Source organism: Enoplosus armatus, chromosome 3, assembly GCF_043641665.1.
Source record: "Enoplosus armatus isolate fEnoArm2 chromosome 3, fEnoArm2.hap1, whole genome shotgun sequence".
In the NCBI taxonomy this organism is placed as follows: domain Eukaryota; kingdom Metazoa; phylum Chordata; class Actinopteri; order Centrarchiformes; family Enoplosidae; genus Enoplosus; species Enoplosus armatus.
This window is the reverse complement of record NC_092182.1, coordinates 24,263,945-24,284,094: the sequence shown is the minus strand read 5'-3', so window position 1 is coordinate 24,284,094 and position 20,150 is coordinate 24,263,945. Positions and strand designations below refer to the sequence as shown.

The 20,150-nt window shown below is 42.0% G+C and overlaps 1 protein-coding gene across 1 annotated transcript in view; it reads right to left on the bottom strand.

Moving 5' to 3' along the window:
* mtss1 (MTSS I-BAR domain containing 1) overlaps positions 1–20,150 on the bottom strand; it is a 53,402-nt gene that overhangs the window by 9,216 nt on the left and 24,036 nt on the right. The window contains exons 4-8 of the mRNA XM_070902278.1: positions 13,347–13,431; positions 11,579–11,670; positions 11,414–11,488; positions 517–674; positions 294–401 (exon numbers count right to left, since the gene is read on the bottom strand). Coding sequence (XP_070758379.1) covers positions 294–401; positions 517–674; positions 11,414–11,488; positions 11,579–11,670; positions 13,347–13,431 — 518 coding nt within the window. The remainder of the gene's footprint in view (positions 1–293; positions 402–516; positions 675–11,413; positions 11,489–11,578; positions 11,671–13,346; positions 13,432–20,150) is intronic.

Here is a 20,150-nt window from a genome sequence, read left to right as displayed (position 1 = left end):
TCAGCTGCGGATTAATACACATTTGGTGCTCTGGTGGGAGTGTTTCCTGTGTGAGTCAAAACAATCTACAGTGTGTGTGTTCATGGTAACGAGGGAACATGTCACCCAGTGCAACAGTGTGACTCAACAGTGGAGCTCAATGACTCTAAATGAGGAATAATACCAGATATTTAGTTAGAACCTTGCTTTTCTTACCAGCAGTGGAGCTAACAATGTGACATTTGGCCTGAGGGTGGCGCTAGAGGAAATGTCAGAAGTCACCCAAAGCATCAGAGAGAGGAAGAGGAGGGTACCTGCTCGCTGGCTGGTGGGAGTTTATTGGGCTCAGCTGTCAGGTTGGTCAGATCTTCCAGAATGGTCTGCAGGTGGGTCACCTCACCCAGCATGTTGATCTCATGGTCCTACACACACACACACATTATTGATTAGTGTGGTTATTCTGGTTTAATAGTCTAAAGGCTGCCACAGTCCTGTATTGGTGGATCTGAATCACACACACACACACACGGGACTGACCAGTACAGGCTTCAGCATGCCGACGAAGCTGCAGTAGCGCGCTCTTTCTTCTATCAGCGCTCTGCACACGGCTCGCTTCTCCGTCTCCTCCAGGACGGCGTAACGCACGTTGACGTCCTGCAGCGCGCTGTCCAGCTGGCCCCGAGCCTCTCCCTTCCCTACAGAAACACACACACACGGGAGGAACTGATGAAGATCCAGGTAGGAACTAAACTGTTCAGACTGTACAGGTAGATCAGTCACCAAGATCTCCAACTGCTTCTTATAAAATCTGAATGTCACTTTATTTTCTTGTAGTTGTTGAACAAGACAATTTACAAAAACTGTTTCGGTGATTGACAGGAAGTCATGTTGAACTTCGCTACGCTGGAAAGTTTTACTTCATGATCCACGATCCATCGAAAAGAACAAGATAATTATTCAAGACTACAAGAGGACTTAGTCTGTTATAAAGAACAGGAGAGGGACACTAGATATAGAGGAAGGAGACAATGTGTACTTTTTTTTGTACTTACAAAATGTCAAAATACAAAAATCTGTTACTTTGAAAATGTTTTATTCATCTTTTTGAATATGATTAAAATGAAATGGTTTCCTCAAGTAGATGATGAAACAGGTGCATTTGTCTAGAAATGTGACACTGACATCAGTTTCACAGATGGCAGGAGTGGGAATCACAACATAACACATAATCATGTGCTCTAAAATAAATAAAAGTCTAATTAAAGCTCTGAACCCTGTTAATAGTAATAACAGAGTAACATTATTAGCACTCAGCAGAACAGCAAACTACACACACGCTGTGATACTCTGATCCTACCAGCAGGGGGCAGCACAACACCACACAGCTGATGTGATGGCAGCGGGGACACACACACACACACACACACAGTGTCAGCTGTTTGTCACACACGTGCTGCCTGACCTTCTCCTCCTCTGAGCGCCAGTTTGCGTTTAAATGTGCGTTTATTAGAAAATATAAATACAATACATACTTTGATTCATTTGACGGATCACCTGGTCTATTGATTTTATGACACATCTATGACATATTTACAGCTCATTCATAATTTCACAGCTGTAAAGCAGCTGAGAAGTAGAGACACTAGAGAGGGAGAGAATCTGAATTTGAGAAAGAGAAACAGAGATGAGACCTCTCTCTCTCTCTCTCTCTCTCTGATGTGATTTACTACATTGTTTACTGGACTCCACCACTGGCATGTGATCCAGACCAGCCTCATCGTATGATCCTTAAACCCAGTTCACCACTCCAAAAACCTCCAGTCTTTCTTAGACAGAAACTCTTCTGGTCTCACTTGTAGTTGGAAGACATTTTGTGGCTCTTTCATGGCAGATTTAACACGACTTCCATCACTCCGGCTGGCTACAGACAAAAAGAGGCCAGTTACACGTTCGGCTGTCCCACATGTTGAAATCCACAAAGTTGATCTCCTCCAGAAATATTTTAAGACAAAATAAAATACTCTCTTACCAACTACTCGTCTCCCTCATATCAAAAGTTTAACTGCTGGACCCAAGATGTCTTCTACACACAAAGTAGATATTTGGCATCTGTGTGTTGATATAATACTGTCACACAAGATGTGAATATACTACCCACCTTAAACTCTCCTTCTGAAGAGCTCAATCCACACTCCTCCTTCAGCTACTGCTGCCAATAATAACAACACTAAGAGTACAAAGCCAAGCTAGCGGCTCTCAGAGGCTGCACTAATGCTAACAGCACTATGGTGACATGCTCACAATGACAATGCTAACACGCTGATGCTTAGCAGGTACAATGTTCACCATGTTCACCATCTTAGTTGAGCGTGTTAGCATGCTAACATTTGTTAATTAGCCCTAAACACACGCAGAAACCAACGTGTGGGATAAACTGAAACTGTGACCGGATGATGGTGCTCGCGAAAAAGTTAAAGGATCACCAAAGTTATTAAACTTCATCCTCAGGGGGACATGAATGTGTGCACCTAATGTCACGGCGATCCATCAAAAAGCTGAGATAAATCAGTCTTTGCCATCCATGGAGACGCCCCGCTAACACTGCTAATAAAATACATCATATTTGTCTGGAAAGTAAATATGTAATCAACTAACCTGCAACATTTCATCATGTTAATTCAATTCAATTCAATTCAATTCAATTTTATTTATATAGCGCCAAATCACAACAAAGTCATCTCATGACACTTTACAAAATAGAGCAGGTCTAGACCGACTCTTTATAATGTTAGAAAAGTAACACTGAACAATTGGAAAATAGCACAAAACAATCATCTCTATAGACTCTTGTCTAAACGGCAGGAATCATGTGGAGACACTGACAGAGCTGCACTGTAGCCGTGTGGTGGATCTGGTCCTGAGCCTGGTGGGTTCAGACCTGCAGGTAGAGACGACAGACAGAGCTCTGACCTGCAGACCACCCAGCTGTGGAAACACAGACCCTGAACGTAAAAATAAGTCCAGGAGCGGTGGAGGGAGCGCAGAGCCACACAAACACAGAGGAGTTTCACTACAACTCACAGGGCCCCAGCCTCTGCTTCATTTTCAGGGTTTCGTTAGCTAATTTAACTAGGTACTTGTACTTCCATTTTATACTACTTTATAACTCCACTTCACTGCATCTCAAAAGGAAATATTGTAGTTTTTACTCCACTACATGTAGAGAGCTATAGTTACATTTCAGATGAAGATTTCACATAGAAAGCCCATGAGCAGTTTATAAAATGTGATGCATTGTTAACGAATCACTACCCAACGTACACATATTGACTAAAATGTGCTCCCTTTGCATCACTAACATGATGCATCAGTTATAATCATCAACACTGACGGGGGCCATTCTGCTGTATAATGAGTACTTTCTTAAATGCAGGACTTTTACTTGTAAGGGAGTATTTTTACATTGCAGTATTGCTACTTTTATTTCAGTAACAGATCTGAATACTTCTTCCACCATCGTTTCCCACTGGCACATGAATACAGACGTGATTGTTTTGCTTGAAAAATTATAACCATCCCGATCACCGTCCAAAATCTCTGGAACTGATCTCTGGGCGTTTTTGTTCACATGATTTCAGTTGAATTGTTCTTTATCAAGTTTTGAGATATTTTTCTAGCAAATACGGTAAAAACAAAACCTCTTTCCAACTCCAAGAGAGAGAAAGAGGCAGAAAAACAGAGACACAGACAGTAAATCCTCTGGAAAACAGTGAGAAGCAGTTTTCAGAGCCAAACACACACGCACACACACACACACACACACACACACACACACACAGCAGACTTTGTGTCCTAAAGCTCAACCTAAACACGACCTGTTCACTCAGGTGTGTGTGTGGGAGCACGGAGAGGACAGAGGATCATTTCCAGGCTGTTAACAGAAGCTCAGTGTCGGCGTGCTGTTAGTCTGCCTGACGTCTGGCCTCTGTGGAAACACACAGACAGGCTGCGTGTTGTCAGACTGTGTTTCTACAAGGCTCTGGCTCGCCACCCACAAAAACACAAAGACCTGAACTCAGAGGCTCCGTTCTGCACAGAGTCGACTCATTCACTCTATCAGAGGGTGAAACGCAGTTCAGACGAAGCTTATTCTCACCGGCTGGGAAACGTACCATGATAACACGCCATGTTTGTTTCCAGACAGGTTCGGAGTTACCTTAATTATCACATTCAATGGGTATCTTGTGTTTTTCTCAAAGCTCTGATGTGTCTGACTTGGCAGTAACTAGCTAACAAACGTGACGCCTCGTGTCAGCCAAAGTCTCAGCAACTTTATCCTAATTTAATTCTATTTAAGTCAGACTCGCGTAACCCGACAATTATTATGAGAGGGATCTTTTCCCGTCGCTGTCGCTCTGCACTGCACTTCCCAGAGATGATCTGTCAATCAAACAGTGTGGGCGGGACTGTGACCTCTTGCGTTTTCTGTTGATGGAGTGTCTTCACATGCAACTTTGTCATTTTTCCCTTCAACCCTGGCAGCTCGCTGGTCATGCTGATGACACAGGTCTCCTCTTGTGTTTATTCCATCTGAGAACTTATAGTATTGTGTGTGTATTCAAAGCCTGATATGTCTTGTATCCTCTGAGCCATAGAGCTCCATTGTTTTTCAAAAACTATTTAAAACACATCAGTGAGTCACACTGGTTGACATGTTCCTTCACTGCCATGAAAACACACACACACACACACACACACACACACACACACACACACACACACACACACACACACACACACACACACACACACACACACACACACACACACACACACACACACACTATGTGTTTTAATCCACCGCTGAATATAGTCCCCAACAAATGCACTGTTATTTCCGTCCGCTAAAAACTACAGTGGCCAGCTCAGGAAAGCGTTATTTTAGAAATTAAACTGTATATTTGTGATCAGAAAGTACTGAGAGACAGACTAACACACTGTTGGTTAAAGTCTTCATGGGATTCATTAATAAAAAGAAAAATGGAGAATATCGCCAAACGCTGAATGTGTTTATGACTAAAATAAATACGTTTTAAGACACAGAATATCAGCTTACAGAGAGAAGAGGAACAAGTTTGTTGATACGAAAATGTCACCGATTATTTTAATGGTTTTAAGAGACACCCAACAGTAACAACCCTTCAGTACATCAGAGCCTCATTAATTGCACTTTCTTCAGCCATAAACCGGTCTGTTAGCATTCCTCGCTCACACAGGTAGTGCTAACCTCAGGCTGGGTTAAATGAGGAATGAGACAGTGATAACAAGCTGCTCAGAGAGATTACGCTGAGAGATTATGTGGTCTCAGAGGGAATCTAACTACAGAGAGTAGACTAAGTGATCTGATCTGCTCCACATTAATGTTTTGCATAAGATTCTGTGCAGTGTTAACAATGACTCTTAAATTAAGACAAACTGAATATCTATTCTCATCTAGATTATTCTAATTTCACATTTTGAATATATATATTTTTTAAAGGCACAAATGTGTAAAATATATACATAAATAAAAGTATTATTGCTAAAAGAAATAACAGAATAGATGTTCATCTGGTTTTTCAGTTTTAGTCTGTGATGATCTAAATGTTAGAATACAGAATTCTTGGAAGTTTGGTTGATTTTGACCAAATTAAAAATAATAATTACAGACACAAAATGTGGATTTTTGCAGCTTCAAATAGAAAATATGATATTCAAATCTAGGGATTATTGTGGCCAAAAATATCATAGGAAATGATAGCACCACAATAATCATGAAACGTCTGCAGAACAGAATCTGTGCCCAGGTAGATAAGACTTGATCAATTGTGAAACTGCTACTAACAATATTAGCTAAAGATAAACCTTTTTGCACAGAACAAGGACTGTGGAGTTTGTCTCCCATCACCATTGACAGCACATTAGGAGGGGATCTCTTAAAGGCCTGTATGAACTGGAGGAATTATTAACAAAAGCAAAAACTGTGTCCATATGGGCACCTGACTGTTGTTTTCAGACATGAACAATTGTGAACCTATATTTTTTTTTAATTCTATGCACCCATCAATAATTTCAAAATTCATGAATCTGTCCCGTTTAAGACCTGACATTCATGTTTCAGACTTCCTGGAGTACAAGGACTTTGTAGTAAATGTTACCTGCTGGGTGTCAATCATAAATACCATTTTTAAAAGGCTCTGTGTTGTGTTCACGTGCCCTCTGAAAACAGCAATAATCACGATATTGACAGTCATAGAATTCGGCTCGAGTCCAGGGTTGGGTTTTGGATACTGGGAACCAGGCGGACCAGTTAAGTTACAGATGATGATAAACAGTGGTGACACACAACTGCAGCTACAGAGATATTTAATGTGCTCTCTGCTGATTCCTGCATTATACAGTATGGCTTTAATCATGATGATTCATTTCCCCACACAGCAGAGCTCTCACTGCAGCAGTCTCAACTCAAGCTGCTGCTTTCAAAGGCTTATTCATTCAACAGTCTAGACCATCTGCGTCACACACTGATGACGTCATCAACGTCAGACAGCCAGCGAGGCAGTTTAGTTCAGGTGAGAAGCGTGTTTCTCTTCAGCAGGTCGAGACATGAAGCAGCTGTATGCAAAAAACCTCCTGGACATTCAAATGAGAACATTTGAAACACTTCACCTCGTCATACGTCTCCTCCTTTAACTTCTGTCCCTTTGTCTCCTCCTCCTGCAAAATACTCTACAAACTACTTTTCTTCTTCCCTCTTTCCACTTTTCTATCTCTTTCTCCCTCAACATCTTTGTCCTTTAACTTCTCTCCTATTTTGAGAGGAGAAAAGTTCTGTCACTCAACTTCTCCTCGTCCTCCTGGACCCTCTTTTCCTTGTTCAACATCCTCAACCCTTTTCTGTCATTGTCTGCATTCCTGTCGTTCTTCCATCTGTTTCTTCATCTCCGTCTCTCTCCACTTGAAAGCCACATGACATCATCTCTTTCCTCTACCCCCCCCCACGTTCTTTAATGCAACCACTTGAGAAAGAGATAATTACATCATCAATCCATCTCTCCTTCCATCTTTAACCTCCTGTTCTTTCTTTTCTCTATACAAACCTCTCTCCTCCTGTCATTCGCTCTTTCTCCTCCTATCTTTCTAACCACAGTAACCACTGTGGAGTCATGGAGAGGATGACTTCAACCCCTCCCTCCATCCTCGTCTTGTCCTCCTCCTCCTCCTGCTGCTCCTCCTGTCTGTACAGCCACATTAAGGACAAGGTCAACAGCCATCTTTGATCTGTTCATCCTTCTATCCACTTCTTTGTGAATAGTTTATACTTGAGTTCTTTACAAGCATAAAACTAAGACCTGAATCCCGCAAACCTCGACTGGTGTTGCCAAAAATCTGGGACCTGAACACAACTCTGGAGCCGGTGCTGTATTTTTGTTATTCCTCCTTCAAAGACTGTGATATGTTTGCTTTGGACCAACTGAAAGGGTTTCTCAAAAATGAAAAAATACCACAAAACGCAAGTCAAATATTAGCTGCTGCTACTCCATCAGTAGAGCCTCTCTAAGCTAAGCTAGCAGTTGAAGCAGCTCTGAATCAGCGTCTGAAGGTGGAGACCGGAGTCAGTCTGCTTTCAATGTTCGCCAGCAAAAAAAAAACATGTTGTTACGTAGCCGTCATAAATATTAAAATAAAAGCTTGCATATAGCTGTGGTTGTATGACTTCATAATGACCACCACATGTACACTGAAGTCATTAATGGCTGAAACACTCAGACAGTGACGGGGAAAGATAAAGGGACGCTGGAGTCTGGGTTTGAAATGCAAATGTGAACAGGGTGCGTTCAAGCTAACACAGGGTGTTGAGTTGCTTTTTAATAGAATCACATTTGAAAACAAACAAGCCTGAACATGGTCTGAAGTCTAATTTCCCCCGGGGACCAATAAAGTATTTCTGATTCTGCAGCTTACATTCTGCACAACATGTAAACTTACTGTACGTACAAAAATGAGAAAATGACTGTTAGAACTGGGGCAGCGTATGTGCTTTCAGTCCTGTCGTCTCAGTGTCCACGGGGCGGCGTTTGTTTACACTGGGGTTAATGCTACAAGTGTTAAGTTGATCTGAACAAATCAAATGCTTCCTCTCATTAATTTAAACTAGATTATTTTATGATTACCTTTATGTCTGTGTTTCTACTCCCTCGACTCTCCTCCCATCATCTGCCTCTCTCACTCTGAGCAGTTGGAGATTCCCTATCTGAAGTGGTTACACACCACATAATGACAGAGCGCACACACACACACACACACACACACACACACACACACACAGACACACACACAGAATCATATGGAATGATTACTGATGGAGCAGATGTTTACTGTTATGAAGTGTTTCTTTTCATTCACACTTACTCCATTATACTACATATGTTTCTGCAACAGTCCAACAAAAGGAGGATGAACCGAAGCGAACTGAGAAATGAAAGACGGGGGGGGGGGGGTTAAAGACCGCGGGACAAAAAGATAAATGAATCCACAAGACGACAAACAGTCAACAACAAACAGAGACACTTTCTTTAACCAGCAACAGCGACAGAAGCTAAGTCCTTCTGTCTGTCCTTGCTTATTATATGGTGTCTACACACACACACACACACACACACACACACACACACACACACACACACACACACACACACACACACACACACACACACACACACACACACACACACACACACACACACCAACTGTACAGCAGGGATAATTATAATGTGAAGCCTTGATTGGTGAGTGTACAGAAACAGCTTTGGTCCACTGTGCAGGAAAAGATGTGTTCTTATGGGCGTGTGTGTGCTGTGTCATTACGTGGTGACATGTGAAGCTGTGTCTCTGTGTTTGAATTTCTTTTTGCTTGCTTGTTTACTTGCCGTCTCTCTGAGCTTTGCAGTCCTCGTACGGAGAATAACCAGATGATCTTGGTTTATTACAACTTCAGTTATATTTTCTAAAGCCGAGATCTGGTTATCAGAAGGAAAAACAAGGCGGAACTGTAAAATAATTACCCCAAAAGTCTGTTTCAAACATCCATCACAGTTTACAGACTCACTTCCTGCTTCAACTTTGACCTACCGTACTTACACTAGTTGTGTGCACACAGTTTTCCTTATTACCGACATTTCAGGTGCGCTCACTTTCAGGTTGACCTCCAAATAAAGTGGTTTAGATCAACTGGATAAACTGTTGGATTGTTTCCATCCTGTCAGATTGTCTGACTGCTTTTGTTTCTCGACATCTTTTTACACATACGGTTAAAGCAGAAGGTGAGGATGGATGCCGCAGATCAGTCAATTTATCGAGTACAGCGTTACCACGATAGGAAGCACCTATGAAAATAAGACCCAAGTTGTAATAAACCACATTCTTTACTGCTTTAAACTGTTCTGGTGGTTGACTGAACTGAGACGGAAGACAGAGACGGAAAGAAGGAAAGAAAAATCATGGCACGTAGCAGAAAACATGTTCAGAGATGTTAAACCCACATCAGACTCTGTTTACCATGGGCGGGTCTGCACCACTGTGTGTGTGTGTGTGTGTGTGTGTGTGTGTGTGTGTGTGTGTGTGTGTGTGTGTGTGTGTGAGTGGACTATTTCTGTGTCTGTGCATTTGCGTATTGGATTTGTGGAGAGGGAGGACAGAGAGAACATTTGTATAAAGGCCTCGAGGTTTCATTTTGATTGTGGTGTGTGTGTGTGTGTGTGTGTGTGTGTGTGTGTTTGGGCGTTTCCGTTCTAAATCTACCATATAAGGCCATCAGCAGTCGTTCCTGGCAAGCTTTCAGTCTCTTTGATTATGGGATATGGCGAGGCCAGGTGCAACCATGGCAACCACAGGGTGTGTCGCTTTGATAGCAGGGAAGGGTGTGGCCCAGGTGCTCGCCTGGCAGCGTGTCTGGGTTGCCATGGCAACATTCCAACCGACAGGCTTAAAGCCACTACAGGCCTCGCAGCACAGCAGCTGCTCAGACGGTCAGAATTTAGCAACCATTCATAGAAATGAAGGATGAAAAAAATACTCAGAAATCAGCGGCTGCAATCCAGATTTCAGTTCTCAGATTCAAAACAACCTGATGGTTTGAGTGTTGAGTGTCCCACTTTTAATAAGATAAAAAATACTGCTGAGACGAACATGACAACATCCTGGAAAATGTCAAATAATAGGAGGTGGGACAGACACAAGTTAGTCTCAAGTGTTTGCTGTAAAGTCTAGAGTCAAGAGAAACAAGTCCAAAATCAAGACCAACAAGTCCAAAATCAAGACCAACAAGTCCAAAATCAAGACCAACAAGTCCAAAATCAAGACCAACAAGTCCAAAATCAAGACCAACAAGTCCCAAGTCAAGTTCAAGTCCTAATGTTTGTTATTCAAGTCATAAACAAGTAATTATCTGTCTGTCTGCTGCTCTGTGCTGACAAACGCATGGGACTGGGCGCTGGGGTGTTGATTTAAAGCATCTCTGTCATCAGGAAAATAAAGAATTTCTTGTGTTCTTTCCCATCTTGTTATCTGTTATCTGTTAACCCCTCACATCCATCTTGTTACAGTTACAGAGCCGCTGCTTTACTGTATGCTGGCCCAGGTTTGATTCTCTTTAAGAAAGCCCCGTCACTTTATCTAAAAAAAAGTCCTGTCATTTTTGTGAAAAGTGAAATGGCTCTATCTAAGTTATACTACCCTTGAATCTGACAAATCCTCTACTGGAGCTGAAATGTCGAAGACTATTTACCACTAAACGGATAAAAAAAAAAGATCACTAAAATTACGCTTTTTTTCAAATGATATGGGCAGGGTAGGCTTAGGTTTTGATCTCCAATGTGCTAAAAGGGATCCTTAAAAAATGTTAAAAACCAGTAGAAAGACATGAAAGAAACCTGCTTTCCTGCCTTAAAAACAAGACTAAATAAAACATGGATGTGGCAGATGTGTTAGCAAAGAAACACGTTTCCGAGGGGATTATTTCTTCCCTCGGGGTGTCAGGTGACTGACAGGAGGCAGAGCATAACATAACGCAGCAGAGATCTGAAAACACTTAGCTCAGCACAATGAGGGCAGGATCAAACAGACTCCTCATGTTTACTGTGGAGGATTATCTCACTCTGTGGAAGATGGTTTGAATAATCAGCAGGTGGCTTCTTCTTCTGAAGTAAACAAGCTCTGCCATCGGCAGCTTTGCTACTAATGTAAAAACACTAGAGCTGTCCTTTACCTCCTTTTTGCTGCCGACTGTGTGATAATAAAACTTGACAGACACTTTCATTGTTGCGGTGTTCATTTCAGTGCTGCTGAAAACCTGCTGGATGTGAGAGGATGGTGTTGAAGGAGCAGTTCTTCTTACCTTTCTTCACCTTCTTCTGCAGTTTGATGGTGTCTGACGATTTCTTCTTGATGTCGGCTCGGGCCTTCTTATACTCTAAACAACCAGAACAAGCCGACAGTGAGGCAGAGTGTGTGTCTGTGCAGGTCTGCGTTTGTGTGTGCCTGTGTTAGCATGTTAGCATACCTTTAGCGTGGTCTTTGTCCAGCTGACTGGCCACTTTCTTCCACTCCTCCATCTTCAACTCCAGTGGAGTGATGAGACTTTCTGAGAGAGCTCTGAGAGAAAAACATTCACGTCTTAATCATTGTGTTTAATCCCGTTTTCTTGAATTACTTCTATTTAAAAAATGACTTCATCACTTTTCCAGTGAGTCTGGGATTTAAACTAGGTACCTCTCTTTATGTAGTGCTGCAACTAATATTATCAGTTATTTGTTGATTATTTTTCCAAATAACTGATCAATTATTTGGTTTATCGTCCAGCCCAATCTATAAATGTCAGAAAATAGTGAAAACTGCCCCTCACAATGAGTCCAAGCTTCAAATGTCTTGTTTTGTCCGACTAACTGACCAAAAAGATAACATATTAAAATTAAAATGTACAATAATACAAAAATAGAGAAAAGCAACAAATCCTCACATTTGAGAAGCTGAAACAAGAGAACATTTGATATTTCTGCCTGATATCATGATGATTTCAACAATTAATCGATTACCCAAATTGTTGCCCATTCATTTACTGTCGATTGACTAATCAGGGCTGCTTCTCCCAAAAAGAGTTCATCTTTAAACCTGGGTCTTGTTTTTGTAGTTTTGACCATCAGCAATGGTAACATGTGATGCTTTTACACACAAGTCTCATTGCTGATATGTGGAAACATGGAAACAGAGCCAACACCAGTAGTCCATATGTCCATGTTTAACATCTAAATCAATTATTAGAAAGTGAATAGTTATAATAGTCTGTGTGCGTGTAGCTACAGCAAGTGTACAGGAGGTCAAAGTTCAAACAGGGAGTAGAGGGACGACTCTGCAGAGCAGTGATGTAGATAATTGGGTTGAACTAGAGACTTCTTAAACTTTGTGCCATCACACACTTGAACCTGTAATATCTGATTGTTTTTGTCCACTTGGGGGCAGCAGAAACACGTTTGAACACAACACTGACATATTATCACCTTTTAAATTGATATGGTGAACTTGTTAGCCAGCAGTTGCTCCTCTACATATCCAACAGTCATAGAGCAACATTATCATTCATTTGGATTTGTGTTTGTGTCCACCTGGTGAATGTAAGTCCAATATTCACTCTTTCAGCTCTGTTTTTGGTCTCTGCCAACTCCTGAGGGAAATATCTGACTCTTTAGGTGCTAAACGCTCCACTATTTTCACCAGCTGGTGAAGCTGATGAGATAAATGTTGAAAAACTGTGAAAACTAAAGACCAGGCTGTAACAAAATCTTCATTATCCTTGAATGGCCCAACATTATTTGACCTGAGAGCTATACGTTGAGTGTGTGTGTGTGTGTGTGTGTGTGTGTGTGTGAATCATCAGACTGACAGTTTCTCTAATGACAGCAGACAGTAATGACAGAGAAACGCCTGTGATGTTACAGCAGTGACAGTGATGACGGCTGAAATCAGGACAACAAGCAGCTCCTGCTGTGTCTCTCTCTCATACACACACACACACACACACACACACACACACATACTTACTTACTTTCTGGCTGTCATGCGTATGAGCATATGTCAGTTGAGAGTAATTAGTGTCTAGTTCCCACACTGTCAGATAAAAGGTGTCATCCCACCATCATTCACACCTTCACCTGTCCTCCCTCCCTGGTAAATAACACATGCAATGCTACTGTGTGTGTGTGTGTGTGTGTGTGTGTGTGTGTGTGTGTGTGTGTGTGTGTGTGTATGTGTGTGTGTGTGTGTGTGCGCCTTACGTGGTGAACAGTTTGAGTTTGGACTCGATGCTGCGGTGTCTCATACACATCCTAGTTAGCGCTGATCCGATGTCTTTGGTGGCACCTGGAAAACAAAACAACAACAATCAGATGATAACGTTTCAAAAGAAAGTTCAGTTTGGAGCATTGATACTACAAAATAAAATGGTAAGATAATAGGTTTTAGCACATGTTCCTCTCTCAGATTTTATTATTATTTTTATAATAGTCTATTTAAAATTGGTCTGAGACTGTAAATACATACATTGACTAAGCATGTTATGCATATTGCATGCACAAAATAACTGAAGTAAAAGAATATCGCTTCACTAAGGGATATATTTCGTGCTTGTTGCTGTAACAGGAGGAAGCAGGAAACTGTAGCAGAGCAGAGTGTGTGTGTGTGTGTGTGTGTGTGTGTGTGTGTGTGTGTGTGTGTGTGTGTGTATGTGTGGGTGGGTGTGTGCGCTATCATTGCTTCAGAAAGAAGCATTAAGGAAAATCAATCTGATTAAGATCTTATGGGTGTTGTAATGTGTGTTGAAATGATGTGTGTGCGTGTGTCTCATTTTGTTAATGAATTATGTAAGAAAGAAACCTCGTCTTTCACAATCAGCCTTGGTTAATTGGATGGAACAATATTAGGTTTAGGTTTCACACACACACACACACATACAATATTACAACATAATAAGATACACCGTCTAATAGCCCCTTAGCTGAAACAATAGCCCCTTTTAAACAGCATGTTCAAGATGGGAATGTTACGCTGTTATTCCGTCATCTGTATAAAACTTATGAACACTGTCGTGCTGTGAGGTAACAGAGCTGAATCGGCTGGAGAGCCGGCAAGACGGGACAGAAGTATGCCGTTTAGATGTGGGCGACCCCCCCACCGGGGGATTTAAAAAGCAGCTAGCAGCAGTTTAGCGGCTAACTCAAAGAAGAAGAAGATATTAGCTAACCTACAGCAACCGAAAATGTCTGAATCGGGGAGACAATGAGGTCTGAGAGCTCCTCACCCTCCAAGCAGAGGACGAGGCGTTGTTTGGTTCTTTGTATAAAAAACAAAGCCGGCATAATGGCAGCTCTTCTTTACGGCAGTGTGGCGGGTCTTCTTTAAAACGGGCTCCACATATTCCACTGATTCTTCAACCAAACACATCACAGCATCTCTGCACATAATCAGACAGAATGATGCTGACCAGCTCTCTATCACACACACATGGCTGGCTGATTGATTGGTTGTACTCCTGGTTAGACTGTCACTGGTCGTTGTAGCTTTTGTCACTTTCAAGACATTTATTGAAAAGTGTGATCTGAGTAAATTTGGGTCTGTAAGACAGTCACAGAGTCAGTACTTCGATAAATTTGGTTGCCCAGACGCAGCAATAAAATGTTTTACAGGAACTATGGACGTGTTGTTAAACATTAACTCATGTAACAAAAGAAGAGCCATACAAAGCTGCTGGAAATAAAAAAAAAACTTTTACAACATTTACTCAGGTTTGTGCAACATTTGGAAAGAAAAATAAATGTTGACACAGAGGGAGAGAAGGAAAAGAGCCGCATCACTATCACAGTGGCTCCTCTGTCATCTTCACACACGATAATGGTTTCTTTGTGGCACCAAGTCTATATGTGGAAACTACACTTCCTGTTAAACTGACCTCACACACACACACACACACACACACACACACACACACACACACACACACACACACACACACACACACACACACACACACACACACACACACACACACACACACACGTCATGTTTCAAGCAAAAATGCCATTCATGCTGGATTTTCTCCGTTTCATATCAGTGTAGCCTGAATAGCTCTGGACTGAAGGTCACGGACTCCGTGAAACTGTGATGAGCATTTGTTTGATATTTAAAGACTAAAAGATTAATCAAGGAAATAATCAGCAGATTGATCAATAATGATCGTAATCGTTAGCTGGATCTGTCATTTTGATTTTCACACAGTGACATTTGATTGTATCCACATCACTCAGCTATGACACAGCAGATTTACACTGAAGAGTCTGAAGTGTGCGAGTTCACGCTGACTCATTTCACGTCATTTGAATATCAAAATCTGAGAGCTGCACAGAGAGGAAACAGGCCGTCACACACACACACACACACACACACACACACACACACACACACACACACACACACACACACACACACACACACACACACACACACAGGCTGTAATACTGAGTCACTGCTGAGTTACGTAAAATAAAAAAAACAATTCCAGTGAAAGACCAGGTGTGTGTGTGTGTGTTCATCCAACCGTTCGAGCATTAACAGGAAGTGAAGTCAGAGTGAAACCTGGACCGGCGCTGACTGTACACACTTGACACTCGTTTGAAGCACTCACTCCCTCCACCCCTCCCTCCTCCTGAAGGTGTTTAAGCAGCAGCTCTCCTCCTTTTTCTCTCCATTCATTTGTTCCCACAGAAACTCATCTAGCCTCCGTCAGCCTCTATACATCCTCTCATTCCTGTTTCTCATCCATCTTCCCCTCATTGTCCTCCATCTGTCCTTCTGCCTCTCTCTCTCTCCCTCCCTCCTTCCCTCTCCTCCTCTCGGTCCTCCCCTCCTCCTTCCTTCCCTCCTCTGTTCTGCCATGACTGCTCCGAAACAAAACACTAATTATCAGCCACAAATACACACGAACATGAGCAGAAACGTGGCAGAGGGCAGGTACACACACACACACACACACACACACACACACACACACACACACACACACACACATACACACACACACACACACACACACACACACACACAGGTATGAGGCGTGGGTTAAATGTTAAGGTGTGGCGAGGTGTGTTGGCTTTATTTGCCTTTCCCTCCCTGTGCTCAGAGAACATTTAAGTCTAGAACAGCTGAACCGCAGTAGACATACAGACATTATCTTAATGCAGCTAAAGTAGATGTTTCAAAAGTCTGTCATGCGATGTTTGGAGTGCGTTACAACCTGTCTGGTTTAAAAGCCAGTCCGCGTTTATTTCATTATTTCGCATTATTTCAGTTTATAGTGAAATCTTTCTAGGCTTTAAGGTTGGATTGTTTTGCGCCACATTCACAGTCTGGTTCCGTCTCAGTGTTTTCCAGCAGCAGCAGGCAGCGTGCAAGCTCTGGTAAAGCCACAGTACACTACCTGCCCGGCACCAAACAGCAGACTCATAACGTCAGAGACGAGCTGGTGAAGGACGTGGAACAAGCTAAAGAGCCAGATATTTTATTCACAAGTTGGTGAAGACCAAACCAGAGCTAAAAAGGGACTGAATATTGCCTTACATTCAGCAGGTCGATACAAACATGACTCCAACGGTTGATGACGTTTGTCTGCTGGATGTGTAAATAAGCAACTGTTTGCAGACCCCAAGCGGCCAAATATCAAGTAATGCAGGTTTAAAGGAAACCTCCAGTAAGGCTGGGTAATAAACCTTGACTGAAATGTGTATATTAACTGATTCATATTCTTATTCCTCACAAACTGAAGTATTGAAAAGAGTGTTGTTTTGGTATCACCATCACTAAAACTGCAACTTCAATACAAAAAACCCAACTGCTATAATCATTTTTTTCAGATTATTTGGTGGTCACGTTCTTCATTACTACAATGTGAGCTTTCACTGTAACTCCATGTTGTAAACATTAATTAGCAAGCTGTGAATTACAACATGTGTGACAGAGCCAGAGTGTGTGCGTGTGTTATAACCAGGTGCTAAACACTGTAGGCGTTTGTTGCGTTTGTGTTCAGACATGTCTAATGGAGCACAGAGTCGACTGGAGATGACTTCAGAGAAAAATGTAACCTAACAAGATCAGACAGAATCAATGTGGGATTGAGTTTCTCTCACATTTTGTTTTGTTCTGGTTTTAATGTGCTGTTGATTCACGATTCTGAAAAACTGTTTGAGTTTATCAGCACAAAACCAGAGAGAAGTGTGGCATTCAATCAAGCACACTGTTTTTTATGTGTAGAGTTTCCTGCAAATACACTGCATGGTCAAAAGTATGTGGACGCCTGAACATTACACCCACATGTGTTTTGGTTAATATCTCATTCATAAACCATTGGCATTAAACAAACAAGCACAAACATTATGCAAACATTTAGTGTCTGCATCCCGAACTACGTGTTGAGTGCATTTCCTTCCTCATAAAACATTTGCAAAACCTGCATTGTTTCCATCCATGTTTGCCAACTTGCAGCCTTCTTCTTCCCTGTAGTTTACTGGTGAAACACTGCTTTTCTGGGTGCATTACGCCAGCTGTTCAGCTCAGTACAATAATGTGAAACCATCGGCAGGAATGTCAATCACGTCACCTGCGTGATCGTGCAGCCACAGCTGTGTACGGGCTTCCACAACCTTGTGCACAAAATATAAACAAAAACCGATACCCACTCACCATAACACTGCCTCATAGTGCTACTAGAGGTCAAAAACTCCACAGGGTACATTTAATATGCTGCCACAACAGCCTCCGCTCTCCTCAGAAAACTTTCCACCAGATTTTGAAAATTGAAAATTTCACATTTCTTTACTTATCACTCATTTCTATTATTGGCTTTGTTCTGTGTTGTTTCCACACTTATTCTTGTGTGTAAAGAAGACTATGCTAATTATGTTTAAGACGTGCTAATGATGTGAAATGTGAATGATTCGAATAAATCAGGCATAAACTCCTCAGGGTGGAAAAAGGAGGAGAGGAAAATATAAACCTGCTCCAGTCATTTATAATTTCCCTCCTTTTTCCAAAGACACAACGCCAGAGAGACAGACAGAGAACTGTTCAGCCTCCTACTAAACCCAGATTTTCCAGCTTCGCTCTCCTCCTCACAGCTCATAATGTGGCCCTTTCAGAAAAGTCAGTAAGAGTGTGTGTGTGTGTGTGTGTGTGTGTGTGTGTGTGCGCGTATTAATTCCTGTCGATTTCACTGGTTCCAGGTTGTTCCACAAAGACTAGTTTGCTGCGTTTTCTTTTCCTCTGAATCTACTCCCTGAACTCCCCGATGGTCGCATTCAAACATTCAGTCTGGACTGAAACTCGAGTTCAATTTCAAGACATGTGAAGCGGGATTTGTGTGCAGGTAGCACTCAACTATGATGTCGCTCCCATCCTGTATCAGAACTAGACTGGTTGCCATGACAACAACTCCAGTCAATAACGCCCCCCAACTCAGTCCTCATATTGATCCTGCTATTGATTAACTGACCGGTTGACCAGTCACCCGAGCAAACTGTCTCCTCACCTCAGCAATCCAAAACACACACACACAGAGATGACCGTAGGAAACCTCCATTACAACTCGTCAGCACTCAGTAGGTCGTCTTGTGATCTGTGTGTATATGTGTGTGTGTGTGTCCTTTGAAAGCCCCATGATGCCACAGACGTCAACTGTTCCCTGGTTGCCGGGGAAACCAGTCATGTGGAATCACCAGAGAAGAGACAAGAGGAACCTGCTTTCAAAATCAGCTGATTGTGACAAGATTTAGACCAAGTTTTAGCTCCGATACTGATCTCATCATCACTGACGTCTGCAGTCATCTACAGACGCTGGCTCTCTGGTTTTGAGTCAGTCAGGACATTTACAGTCAATGCTCTAGAGAAGCATAAGCCAAAAATATGGTAAATCTACGTTGTCGAATTGTGCATTTTATTTTGAAAACATTAGTCTGAAAACCGTTTGTGTAAAAAGGAAGAAAAAAAGGAGGCCTTTTGAAGAAGAAACCCAAAAATTGCAACACAGGGACGAGGAGAGGAGGGAGGCATGGGAGCAGAAAGCGACCAGAGGTATCAGATCAGTGCAGAGCCTTTGTCCCGGTTTACTGAAATATAATAGAACAAAGCCACGTGTGATTTAATTTGATGTAAACTAAATCGGGTGTAACCAAACACGCAAACACACAGCCAGGAGAAAGAACTGCAATCAGCCAGTGAAAAGCAGAGAGACAGAATGACGCCTCACAAGGTCTATTCAGGGACACTGATCGATCAGGTGTCAATCTGTATCAAGCAATCAATGGCTTAATGATAAATACGATAAAGCATAACGTAAATGTCACTGCCCACTGTTGTGTCAGCCATTGAAAGACTTTATTTTCCAAATTTCCAGATCAAGTCCAAATTTACGTGCCAGATATTTGTACAAAACCAAGCAGGTATCATATTAAAATCCTGTTTCTGTTGCTTCTTCACACCAAAGACGTAACTTTGCAAAATTGTGTTGTTTCTTCTGAAACTTCGCTGTCAGAACTGAGCATCTGACTAACGAATGAGTTTCTGTTTAATGACGTTCAAACATTAAGATCAAGGTAGGAGCATGAGTTTGTCATCCTTTCTCCACCTGCCTCATCCACATCTTATTTATCACACTGATAAACTACAGTGAAAGTCAGCAGACACTGAAATGGATTCTAGCAGGTTCCCACACCGAGAAACTCCCACACCAGGTGTGCAGAACCACTGAGATGCCTTTGAGCAAGACTGTGAGAACATACTGTGACAACCAACTACAAAACCCACACACAGACCCACCAAACCGGTTCTGACACACACACATAAACACAAAGTCCCCAGCGAGTGTTATGAGGGACTGAAAGGGAGAAAAAATTAAGTGTTTTTACATGTTGACAAAAGATTAGAGAGAGCCCAAAAAAAATTTGAGCGCTACTCAGTCTGCAAGTCAACATCCGAGCACCCACAGGCATGGATTTGTAAGAGCAGAATTACATTTGTGCGTGAGAGAGGACACAACT